The following is a 13,045-nucleotide window of genomic DNA, read 5'->3' on the forward strand; positions in this document are numbered from 1 at the left end:
TTGCTTTCAAGGGAGACCAAAACCAGAACAGGCATTCTCCAAGCAGTAGGAAAAAGGCACATTGTTTATTATTCCCACTTCACCCTGCCAAGGGAGTTTAAACTCACCGTACTCTACAAATACTAGCTCAGCTCACTCCCAATCTGACCTGCCCACCTCTCATAGAATAAGAACAGAGTTCAAGGAATCATTTGTTTATTAAAATAAAAAAAAAATAGGGCCGGGGGCGGGTGCAGGAAGACAGATGCCTCCAGTTTGCCAGAGAAGTGGAAGCACGGACATGAGCAGAGTATGAGAAGCCAGAGGGACACGCAGCATAGAGGAGCCACACAAAAGAGAGAGATCACTCCGCCATTTTGCTGTGAAAGCTTAGAGGGCACATTTCCAATTTTACAAAGCTACAGAACCTGCAGTCTATTTATCAGACCCAGCCTGTCAGCAATGAGGACTAAAAACCATAGAAAAGATGTTAAAAATATATTTTAAAAGGGATTACTTTTCTTTAAAGGTATGAAGCCATATTCCTTCATAAATGCTTCATCAGAATCTCCTTAGTGCTGGGCTCTTCTGTGGAATGGCTGCCTCTGCACGAAAAAGGCACAAAGGCAATCTGAAAAAACTTGCCACTACCTGGTGTGTCTACGGGGATCCAGGTGAAACTCCAATGCAGGCTCTTGAGGGGCTGGTGGGGAAGATGATGATGGTGCCTTCTGAAATGCAGGGTAGATCATGCTGGCTAGGGGCAGATCCAGCTCTTTCCTCTCATTTTGGCTAACACTCCCCAATTCTGTAGCTCCCCTTCAAGCCCCTACCTCCTCTCAACAGGGACTCAAAGGTGCCAAACTGCATGGTGGAAGGGTAATTGGGATAAAAATTCGGAGATCATCAAATTCATTTCACTTGTGAGCCCAGCAGATATTGAATTGGAAAGGTTCCTAAGGGGGACCTTTGAGTTGCTTCAGGTTTCCCAGGTGTAGCATGAGGAGCAGACTTGGCTTTAGGTGGCTTTAAAGCTCAGTCTCTGGGCAAGGTTACCAGGCAGACCATCCCCCTTAGCTCCATGCTGCCCTAAGGACTCAAAGGCAGGCAGGCAATGGGGTGCAGCCTTGCTCTAGGGCTCTGGAGAGCCAAGGTTGCTGCTGTGGGGTGGTGGGACACACGAGAAGGAGAGAGGAGGCAGTGAGCAGAGCTGGAACACTTCCCAGAGAAAGGGGAGGGCTCCTCTGTGGAGGTCAGGACTTGGCAGGGCAAGACTGAGTCCCATTGGCTGTGAGGTCAGAGAGCACAGTCTTTCGGCAGGCCAAGAGTGATGGGTTGTTGAGGAGGGTGTAGGCCAGCCCCCACCGGGCTCTCGTCTGCTTGGACTTGGAAGCCTTCAGCAGCCCCTTCGCAGGCTGCATCAGCTGGATCCCTGAAAAGGAGAAAACCTCAGCATCACTCCCTCCTCCTGTGTGCCTACAGGGGGTGCCCACCATGTCTCCGGGTGAGGGGGGATTATTCTTCCTGCCCTGCACATGCCCCTGCAGAAAGATGGGAGGAGGAGAGGAATCCATAGCCTGGCAGTGCAGTTCCAGGAAGGAGCCTAGCCCCAGCCTCTGTCAGAGGGTGGAGATGGATGGCAGGAGAGAGATCACTTGATCATTGCCTGTTAGTTCACTCCCTCTGGGGCACCTGGCATTGGCCACTGTTAGTAGACAGGATACTGGGCTAGATGGACCTTTGGTCTGACCCAGTACAGTCGTTCGTATGATACCTCATATTGCCAGGCTGCCAGACAGCCACGTCGCACTGGGGAGAGGAAGAGGACATGCTTTCTCCTCAGTGCAGCATTATGCAGGGGGAGCCCGTGGGACACTTCTACTGACACTGCCCTTGACAGATTGAACTCTACACCATCCTTTGTTCATGGCATCTCCACCTCCTTTGGCGGAAGGGTGAAACCACTCCCTAGCCCTCCCTTAGAAGGGCAACCAACATGTGGACCCAGCCTGCAAATAAGACCAGACATTTTCAACATGAGCTCCTTCCACTATCAGCACCCAGCATGGGAGTCTGTCCACAGACCCTCCCCCTGACACCAGAAAATGCTCCTTCTCTTGGCTAGCAGTTCTTTAGCACTCAAAGCTGCAAAACAGGGAGGAAGCAAGATCTCACCTTCTTCCACATCAGTGGGTTTGAGTCCTGTCTGCCCCTCTGGGCCAGGTAATTGGAGAAGCAAGAAGCAAAAGGCTTTCATCACAGGGTGTGATTGGCTGACCTCAATTTTCAAGTAATGACAGTAAGTGCGGTAACCTGGAGGGGAACACAGGCCATGCATCAGAGTGTGTAGCAGAGTCCAGAGCATGTGCACATTCATGCAGGAGCATACACACGTGCACACACACACGGAGGAGAGCAGAATTCCAGGTTTTCTCCTCCTCCACAGAGGAATGGACTGCAGGGGGTGGGGAAATCTCAATTTGAGCTACTCCTCTGTAAATCCAGAGCAGTTCTGGAGTCACTCCAGATTCACACCAGTACAATCTGAGATTAGAACCTGGGCTGTGGGCTTCACATCCTAGGCCCCAGCAGCTTTGATGTCAAGAAAAGTCAAGTTTCACTAGAAACAGCTGGGGAGGGGGGACAAGGAAACCTACAACATTTAAAGGAAACAGGTTTTCAATAGCAGATAATCATGCAGTGCTGTTTTGGTAGCCAGATTCACTCCCACAGAACTCCAGGCAGGCAATGTCAAGCTGCCCAGGCCCTGTATCCCATTTAAATGTGGCAGGATGGCTAGCTAGGTTACTCCATTCCCAGGTTCCATGCCCAGGGACAGTCCAGGAGTTAGATCCCTGCATCAGATGTGATGCACAGGATCCTTAGGTTAGTCTCAGACAGACATTCCTCATTGATGACCCAGATCCTGCCAGAGCCATATTCTCCAGGAGCACCCCATTGGCTTTACAACATTGGGCCCAGAGGAGGAATGCCCACCATGAGTAAATGCCAGGACATGGTGGAGCAGTGTATGTTGGGTCCAGGAGGAGGCTATCGTGTCCTTTACCTGGATCGAAAGCCTCGACGCCCCGATTCAGCAGGCTGATGTCCAGCTGGCAGAAATGGACAGCGTTGTAAAGTGCAGAAATGACCATTCTCCAGACCCCGGCCAGGACTCCCACCAGGACATTGATGGGGAAGAGCAGGTAGGTCATGATGCAGAGAGCTCGCCTGGGGCAATGAGAGAGAGATGAAACAATACGGCCAGGAGGTCAAGAAGCCCACTCCCCCCTGACAAAGAGCCACTCACTGCAGTAGTGATGCCCAGTGTTAGTGTGGTGCACAGCCAGCTATCCCTCTCCAAGGTTTCCACACTGCCAGGCTGCTTGGGAAGGATGAAGGAGACTGGCAGTAGAGTTTCTGCAGCCCCTTTGGTCCTCCACGCATCTCAGAGGACTTTATAACTCTGTCAGTGACCACGAAGAAACACAGCAGCTTTTAGGAGGCTAGCAAGAGCTCACAGGCATGCTGGGAAGTTAGACCTTGTTTCAGGGAGGGAAAGGTTGTTGGCCACTGTGCTCGGGTAATGTCCTGGGCTCACTGCATGAGTTCTCTGGCCTGTGTTCTGCAGGGGACCAGACCAGACAATCAATGATCCCTTCTCGCCCTAGTATCTCAGGAATAGATGAAATCCCCATTTGTTCTTTACTGGAAAGGCGAGACTTCGGAGTGGTGATCACACAGGCCTAGGCACCCTGAGACTTGGTTTGAGGTCCATCCACTGGCTCCACCTCAGCAGTTACCATCCCCTCTGACAGGTGATGGGAAGCTTCACCAGTGCTGGAGATGTGGGATCCTTGGATGGACAGCACTGCCTCATGACCCACATGGGCTCACTGTGAGACCAGGTGACCTCTCAAGCCTTGTGGTGAACACAAGGTGAGACAGGCTTAGGGGGAACTGGAAGTTCAGATGCAGCTCTGGCATTTCGTACAGTTCAGCCCTGTGTCACCCAGCATACAGGTTTGTTCAAAGCCACATGCACCAAACCCAGACTATGTGTCCTACAGTCCCTGAGACCAGAGACAAAGCAGTGTGCATGTTTAGCTTCTCAGCACCCCTTCACCTGTTGGTCAGCTCCTTCTGTAGGTGGTGTTTCTCTAGGAAGTGGAAATGAACAAGCAAGTTCTGCACGACCACAGCAAGCACCAGCGTCAGCCAGAAGGGCCTGGGCGAGGGAGAAGACAAAGAAGGGGCAGATTCCAGTCAGTGGGTTTGCCTGTCAGTTGTTCATAGAGCAGATGATCTGAATGTTTGAGCTAGATTATGGCATGGGCTGGAGGAGCCAAATGGGGGGTAGGAGAGGTTGAAGGAGCCCAGCACATGTGCTCAGGGGCTAGACAATTTGCAGCCCCTACGATTATGAGAGCACAGAAATTGCCACTTGCCAGAGTCCTCTGGGGAACAAGGGTGAATGAATTACAGCTCCTTCACAGGGGGATTGGCCTGCTCTAGGGAGGGCAACCATGCTGCTACCCCTCAGGAACTCCTGGGAGCAGGGCAGCCCTGATGCTCAGAGCTTCACAGCACAGTCTGGCCCGTGCTGAATTGTCTGCCCAATATTATTCCATAGCACCTGCCACTGGAGGGTGAATCAATGATTAGAGCTAGGGGAACCCCAAACCATATTTTGATGGTTTGACATGATGGCCCTGATTTGGCAGAGAATGGGGGTGGGGAGGAGAAGGAAGAGAACTCAGACTACCAGGCCATTAAAAGCATCCATAAATATCAGGGTCAATGCAGCCAGTGTTAAGCCCAAACCAAACCAAACCCCAGGATCAGAGCAGCCCTGAAAAACAGACTTTGGGAAGCTTCAGATCTGGAGTCCTGCTTCCCAGGCCAAGCCAGTCTCTCAACAGCCTCTGCATGAGGTCCCCAAAACACACAGTCAGTCATGGCTGCATGAGAATTGTAGCCCACTCCTTCAGCAGGCACAAGGGCCTTATTTTCAGAAACGCTGGGCACTGGACAAGTCAGTCTCATGGGTGCCCAATGTCTCCTGCATAAGGAGGGAGCTACGCAAGGTAATAATCAGGATGGTGGAATAATCTTTCCTTTAGCCTGGGATCCATGTCTGCAGCTGGAAGATGCAGTTCTAGGGTTACCACCTGTCCCAAATCCATGGGGCAACCCCAACTGCACCAGAGCTGGTCTGTTGTGCAGAAGGGCAACTGAAGAGCCTCAAATATACCTGCCCCCCCATGGCATTGCACAGGATGCAGAATCTCAATGATGTGTGGATGGAACATCTTGACATGATGCACCTGGGTTGTGAAGTTTGTTTCTTCAAGGGCAGCTGGTTACTTTGTCTTTATCACTTGCCCACCAGAGGTCATTTTGTGACTTGACTGAGTATCCCATTCCCCATCTCCTTAGCCCAGAGCTCCCCAGTGCTGCCTGCTGTGTCTGAAGAGCACTTACCACATATTCTCCAGGATTTTAAACAGATGCATATTTGTGCCTGACTGGAGTGGAATGACCACTAGAAAGGTGAAGCCCACAGTGCAGACAAAGAAAATCACTTGCTGGGTGAGGAGACCTTTGAGAGACAGAGCATCAGTCACAGTGGAAGAGGTAAAAAAATTGCCAGGAGAAGGGTGCAGGAATCACTATCAGTCTCTAGTAAGTGGGCACACAGCTACTGATGGTATTAAGTCAGGCACATTTCCTCTAACCCTATTTACTCTCTCATTAATGTTCCTCAGAGCTGCACCTTTTCCTTGTGCGATTGCACCTCTGCTCTGGGAGATACCTGGAGTTTGCCTGGCTTTACACACTACACATCTAGATTGGGGTTATTTCCAAGAAGCCTAAGTGAGTTAGGCACTCTGTTGCTATTAAATCTAATAATTGAAAATCAATGGGAATTGGCCCCTAAAATCACTTACATGCTTTTGTAAGTCTCACCTCATGCACCTAACTCCTTTACACTGCTTAAAAAAAAAAAACAACCCAGCAACCTCAACCTAATTCCATTGACAACCTGTTACTTCCCTTCCCACCTATGTGTTAACTTACTTGTCTGTCATGTTCACACTCACATACAATTCATTAATGGATTTAATTGGGGGAAATCAGCATTTTCTTACCATGTGGCTCATTAGTCACACTGAGAGAGCCAGCTCTGGAGTCTGGAACTGTGATTTCTACTAACAATCACACCAAGACCAGTAGGGTCCACAGGAGCAACGATTCATTTAACCTGATCTAAGAGATGAGCAGCTGGAGACCGTACACCACACTGCTAATTCATTCAGCTCACCAATGTAAGAACTTTAAAACTAGGAGTTCAGAAAAGCATCACATTCCCAGCATCAGAATGTGTGACTCATGTATGTTCTTTCAGGATTCCTAAGGCAATCTGCCCCAGCCCCCACCTCCCCCGCCCCCAGATCATGAGAGTTACAGGCCTGCCACTTCACTACTAGGGAAAGTGCAGCTTGACAGCCCTGCAGACTGAAGCCCACCACTTATCTATCAGTCAGATGCAGCAGAGAATGGGCAAGCTTCCCTCCCACATGTGCAAGCCAGTCCATCTTAGGGGAAGGAATAGCTCAGTGGTTTGAGCATTGGCCTGCTAAACCATAAGTTCAGTCCTTGAGGAGAGCCATGTAGGGATCCGGGGCACACAAAAAAAAATAGTTGGGGATTGGGCCTGCTTTGAGCAGGAGGTTGGACTAGATGACCTCCTGAGGTACCTTTCAACCCTGATATTCTATGACTCAGAAGGCTACTTTTGGGTAGTGGGAAGGTCTCACTGCTGAAATAGCCAAAAAGGTCAATTAGTGCCTGCCCATTATGGTCAACCTTTGCTCCTGTTCCATTTATCAAAGGTTAATGGGGGTTTAGTACAGGGTTACTAAATCTGTTAGATTTTCCAAGGGGTCAATAGATTGCTTCTAACTATGTGTAGCTTCTTCCAATAGGCTTAATGCCATCTATAAAAACATACCCTACTTATGTCTGGAACATGCTCATGACATCTATTAACCAGGGTTGCTCAAAAGATTTTCCATCAGAGAGGTATCCAGGCCTACTAAACAAGATTTGGGGGAATTTTAAACAAAGGATCCATCTTCTGCTGAAGGTTCCACTTTTACCGACAAACCAAACTATTTCCATTTCCATATCCTGGTGTGGTGCTTCCTGAGTGCTGCAGTTGGTGTCAATCCTGGAAGTTCCATTGAGTGTGAGTGGAGCTCTGCCAATTGATACCAGCTGAGGAGTTGACCTCACATATCTCAATTACGCCTGAGCATTTACCTAGAGCCTGTGACAATTCAAATCTTCCCTCCAAAGCCCAAGCCCATGACACCATCTCTTAGACCTAAGGACCAACAGAGTGTTTTGTTCCTCTTTGAGGAGGAGTTACCCAAGCAGGCAAATGCAGTCTGGAAGCTGGCAAAGCTCATCCAACAGACCAGAGCCTGTTGGGAAGGGCAGAGCATCTGGGCACGGTAGAAGACATCTAGGACATCCCCTCGGTACAGAGCCTTCAGATTGGCCCTGTGGAAAGAGAGGCCAGATAGATCTTTTATGCATCCAAACGCAGCATGGGAAATGTGTGTGTAGGGGTGGCATTTTGGTTCCATGACCAGGGTTATCCCAACCCCTGAAGGAGTTCAGAGCAGATGGGTAAGCAACAAAGCTAGTATGAAGGAGAGTATGTGAGAGTCCATCACTCCACCCACAGGCCCAGTCTCCCCACGTTCCACTACCCAGGGAGAGGTCAGATGGGATAGGGTGGGGGAGACTTGGAAAGCTCTCTCTGGTCCACCGTGGTGAGGCCTGGGAACAGAGAGTTAGAAACAGGCTCTCACCTGTGCATCACCAGGGATCTCATCAGCATGGAGAAGGTGAGCAGGCAGGAGAGCACAAGGGAGCAGACATAGCACACTGTAAGGGAGCAGACAGGGACAGCTGTCATTTGAACCAGAGCAATACAACTGATTGTGCTAGATCCAGAACTGCACCCAGCCACTGCCCACCATTCAATGGACCTTCCCCCACACATCTCCCTGACACTGATTTACAAGTTTATTGTGGCATTTTCATTGCTGCATCTCTAGCACTGATGAAAGGTGCCAGAGGGACAGAACTGGATGACTTCTGGCTCTGTTTATGCAGTCACTGCAACATATGCAAGGGCAGCATCACACTTCCCAGCACTGTCCCGTTAGCACACTTCCATCCTGCCCCAGAGGGATCTCCGGTAGCATCCACGGCCCATTCAGTCCTTGGCCACTTTGCTAAAACTGGAGGAGGGGAATGGGATGGTGTGAAGTCGTTGCTTGTCACCTGGATAAACCACCTGGTGGTTAATGCACTGGACTGGGACTCAAGTTCAGCTCCTGGCTTTGCCTATGTGACTTTCCATAACCTCTGTGCCTCAGTTTCCCTACATGTAAAACGGGGACAATATTTCACTATCTCACGGGGGCATCACATGGATACATTCAGCAGCCTCCCACATGCTCAACTCCTCCAGTGATTGGGTGGGATGCAAAGAGCCAGGCTAGCTTGTATCATGGAACAGAACTCCCACCCGACAGGAATGACAGCCGATAACTACAGACCCACACAGACACACACCGTCACCCTAGGGTTAGAACTCCGCAGCCATAATACAAAGTCTGGCTTTGAGCCAACCGCTGCCTGGTTAGACATCCCCACCTTCCAGCCTGGTTTGGTGGCTGCAGTGAAAGCCTCCAGCTAGGTCATTAAAGACAAGAGTCCATCCTTCCTGGGCTATCCAAGTCCAAAGCAAACACAGAAGAGCCGGTCACCCTGGTCTCAAAGCTGTGCCCAGCTACTCCAAGTCTTTTTCATCCTTCAAATCAAGCAGCGAGTGACTCCCAGGGCTCGCTACCTGGATTCTCCCTCTGGGTCTCTGCCCCCCACCCCCTGGCCTGAGTTAGCTATGTGACCTACTCAGCACGTGACTTCACTTCTTTTCTCCACTAAATGTTACAGGTGGGGCAGGACCTGTCTTCCTTTAAAAGGACCACTCACCCAGAGACAGGCTCCATAGTCATTCTCAGTCAGCCACTCTCTTCCCACCCGCACTCCCTCCCCAAGCACTTAGCAAGTCTACAAAAACGGTTAGACACTTTCAAAATGTCACAGTAGAAATCAGCCAGCAGAAGTGTGAAAGAAATGACAGCCTGTAAAAATATCTTTGAAGGGGGGCTGGGATGGGGAGAGAGATGTCAGGAAGACAATCGCAAGCAGAATTTTTAATGTGTCACTGTTTGCAAAGAAGTGCTGCCATTGTTAAAAGTGCATAAAGGTGAGGCTGACTGAACAGGGGGGGCACCATGCTAGCCAGAGGCAACAGAGCCAAGAGCTCATCTGCCTGTCCTTCTGTTGGGGGCTTTGAATTAGCCACCCCTCCACACCAGGGCTTTGTAGTTCTGCACTCTAGAAGCCATCTGCTCAATTCCAACACATATCAAAGTCCCCCTGAACAATAGCATCTGTAGCATGGAATTGCTGACTGTGGATACATTTCTCCTCTTGTCCCCCTTCCCTGCTTGGCATTCACAGCAGTCTTTGTTTGCTGGCACGAGACCAGTGTTTTCTTTTCATATCTCCTTCTCTCTGCTTTTGCAGCAGCATCCACATTTTAGAACTTTGCTTTGCAGTCTGGCGGGGGTTTTAGCGACCAGGCCTAGAAATTCCAGACCTGGAAAGAGTCAGGAAAAGAGCTGACATCTCCTGCTTGGAGTAAGAGGCACACAAACTATTTCAAACAGTGCCATCTCTGGCTTGACGTCACCACCATATCTCACACTCTTTAGCATCCAAAACCCACTGTGAGGCAAGGCAGAGCTGTTATCCCCATTGAACTGATGGGAAAATGGGGGCAGAGAGACTAAGCGATTTGACCAAAGTCACATAGGGGAGCGTGTGGAAGAGAAGAGAACTGAGCTGGGGTCTTCCAAGTACCAGGCTACTCCCCTAACCTTTGGGCTATTCTCTTCACTGTCCAAGACTCCTCTCCCAGCAACCCAGTATTCCAGTTTCTACAGTTTCCCTGTGATTGACGCCCATTACCATAAATGGACATACAGCCCTGCACTGAGCCATCCCACATGGCATACCTGTGCACCTAATGCTAAGAGAAAGCAGGGGAAGTGTGTGTGTGTTGGGGGGAAATGAATCAGAGGGGAGACGAAGGAGAGACTTCAAACAGATCATCACAAAAAACCACGCTCTGGGCCTTTTAGAAGTTGCTAGTGGGAGTAATTTTCAATGGCATCAAAGCACCACTAGGCACTCACCTCCCAGTGACTGGAAACCAGAGTCCTGTTACATTAATTTTCCTGGCATCCTTCCAGAGGACCAGGTCCCCTCCAAATTTCAAACTAACCTCTCAGAAAGACTCAGAGGACAGTGCAGCATTTCAGATCATCCCAATTCCTATGACTACACTCCAGTCTAAAAGTTTCTCCTATCAAACCCCTCCCATCAACACTACCACGGGGGGCCCCATAAGATCAGCTGTTGAACCTCAATTCAGTGAGGTACCTATGCACATGCCTCACTTAAACACTTGAGTAGCAAGACCCCTTGAATACTTCTCTGGGCATTTGCTTTGATACCTTGCTAAACTGCGGCCTCAAGGCAGACCCACAGTCCAATGACGTCAACGAAGAGACTCCCATTGACTTCTTTGGATCAGACTTTTGAACTTTTAATCTCTTACATCCAGTAACTTCTCTCCCAGCACCAACCACGCCCCACCTCCCTGTATACCCACAAACAATGGGATTAGCAACACGCTCAGGAGCAGGGACAGAACCCAAGAGTCACAGTGCTCAAACTCCGGTTTCAAACATTACATACTGCTTTGCAAGCCAGTCTAGCTGATGGTCACCACCCTGCTACACAGGTGTCTCTATTACCATGGGACAGATGGCTCAGTGACAGACTACTGCCCTTAGTTCCATTTAGTTAGTTATTTTTACTTATAAAAAGAGATAGACAAAACAAACCCAAGCAGCTGCCGCCCTCTCACTCTGGGGAGCTGGGAGTTTGCTTTGGTCTGTGCAGCTTTGTGCGAGTTGAATGGGAAGAGTTGATACTTAAATGTTAAGAGGTCAGGAATTCTTTGGTGCATCTTGATCCTGAGGTCAAGTATCAGAGGAGTAGCCGTGTTAGTCTGGATCTGCAAAAGCAGCAAAGAATCCTGTGGCACCTTATAGACTAACAGACTTTTTGGAGCATGAGCTTTCGTGGGTGAATACCCACTTCGTCAGATGCATGTAGTGGAAATTTCCAGGGGCAGGTATATATATGCAGGCAAGCTAGAGATAATGAGGTTAGTTCAATCAGGGAGGATGAGGCCCTGTTCTAGCAGTTGAGGTGTGAAAACCAAGGGAGGAGAAACTGGTTTTGTAGTTGGCAAGCCATTCAGTCTTTGTTTAGTCTTGAGCTGATGGTGTCAAATTTGCAGATGAACTGAAGCTCAGCAGTTTCTCTTTGAAATCTGGTCCTGAAGTTTTTTTGCTGCAGGATGGCCACCTTAAGGTCTGCTATAGTGTGGCCAGGGAGGTTGAAGTGTTCTCCTACAGGTTTTTGTATATTGCCATTCCTAATATCTGATTTGTGTCCATTTATCCTTTTCCGTAGCGACTGTCCAGTTTGGCCGATATACATAGCAGAGGGGCATTGCTGGCATATATTACATTGGTGGACGTGCAGGTGAATGAACCGGTGATGATATGGCTGATCTGGTTAGGTCCTGTGATGGTGTCGCTGGTGTAGGTATGTGGGCAGAGTTGGCATTGAGGTTTGTTGCATGGACTATTTCAAATTTGATGACAATACATATCTCCAGATCAGTGGCACCGCTATGGGCACCCGCATGGTTCCACAACATGTCAATATTTTTATGGCCGACCTGGAACGATGCTTCCTCGGCTCTTGTCCACTCATGCCCCTTCTCTACCTACGCTACATTGATGACATCTTCATCATCTGGACCCATGAGAAGGAGACTCTGGAACAATTCCACCACGATTTCAACAGCTTCCACCCCACCATCAACCTCAGCCTGGACCAATCTACAAGGGAGGTCCACTTCCTAGACACCATGGTGCAAATAAGCGATGGTCACATTAACACCACCCTATACCGAAAACCTACCAATCGCTATGCCTACCTTCATGCCTCCAGCTTCCATCCCGGGCACATCACACGATCCATTGTCTACAGCCAAGCACTGAGGTACAATCGCATCTGCTCTAACCCCTCAGACAGAGACCAACACCTACAAAATCTCCACCAAGCATTCTCAAAACTACAATACCCGCACAAGGAAATAAGGAAACAGATCAACAGAGCCAGATGTGTACCCAGAAGCCTCCTACTGCAAGACAAACCCAAGAAAGAAACCAACAGGACTCCAATGCCCATCACATACAGTCCCCAGCTAAAACCCCTCCAACGCATCTTCAGGGATCTACAACCCATCCTGGACAATGATCCCACACTTTCACAGGACTTGGGTGGCAGGCCAGTCCTCGCCCACAGGCAACCTGCCAACCTGAAACATATTCTCACCAGCAACTGCACACCGCACCATAGGAACTCTAGCTCAGGAACCAATCCATGCAACAAACCTCGATGCCAACTCTGCCCACATATCTACACCAGCGACACCATCACAGGACCTAACCAGATCAGCCATACCATCACCGGTTCATTCACCTGCACGTCCACCAATGTAATATATGCCATCATATGCCAGCAATGCCCCTCTGCTATGTACATTGGCCAAACTGGACAGTCTCTACGGAAAAGGATAAACGGACACAAATCAGATATTAGGAATGGCATCTGATGAAGTGAGTATTCACCCACAAAAGCTCATGCTCCAAAACGTCTGTTAGTCTATAAGGTGCCACAGGATTCTTTGCTGCTTTTGTTGATCCTGAGGGTAAGTTTCAGTATTACAGAGATAAATAACCTGTTTCTTGGATAGTCTCAGCAGAGAGCT

The 13,045-nt window shown here is 49.4% G+C and overlaps 1 protein-coding gene across 1 annotated transcript in view; it reads right to left on the reverse strand.

Moving 5' to 3' along the window:
- Positions 1-227: 227 nt before the first annotated feature.
- STRA6 (stimulated by retinoic acid 6) overlaps positions 228-13,045 on the reverse strand; it is a 41,187-nt gene continuing 28,369 nt past the window's right edge. Inside the window, exons 11-17 of the mRNA XM_030545603.1 lie at positions 7,863-7,938; positions 7,415-7,548; positions 5,464-5,581; positions 4,106-4,207; positions 3,047-3,210; positions 2,155-2,292; positions 228-1,411 (exon numbers count right to left, since the gene is read on the reverse strand). Of these exons, the coding sequence (XP_030401463.1) occupies positions 1,233-1,411; positions 2,155-2,292; positions 3,047-3,210; positions 4,106-4,207; positions 5,464-5,581; positions 7,415-7,548; positions 7,863-7,938 (911 nt within the window). The 3' untranslated portion in view covers positions 228-1,232. The remainder of the gene's footprint in view (positions 1,412-2,154; positions 2,293-3,046; positions 3,211-4,105; positions 4,208-5,463; positions 5,582-7,414; positions 7,549-7,862; positions 7,939-13,045) is intronic.

The sequence above is a fragment of the Gopherus evgoodei genome, unplaced genomic scaffold, assembly GCF_007399415.2.
Source record: "Gopherus evgoodei ecotype Sinaloan lineage unplaced genomic scaffold, rGopEvg1_v1.p scaffold_38_arrow_ctg1, whole genome shotgun sequence".
NCBI classification, from domain to species: Eukaryota; Metazoa; Chordata; order Testudines; family Testudinidae; genus Gopherus; species Gopherus evgoodei.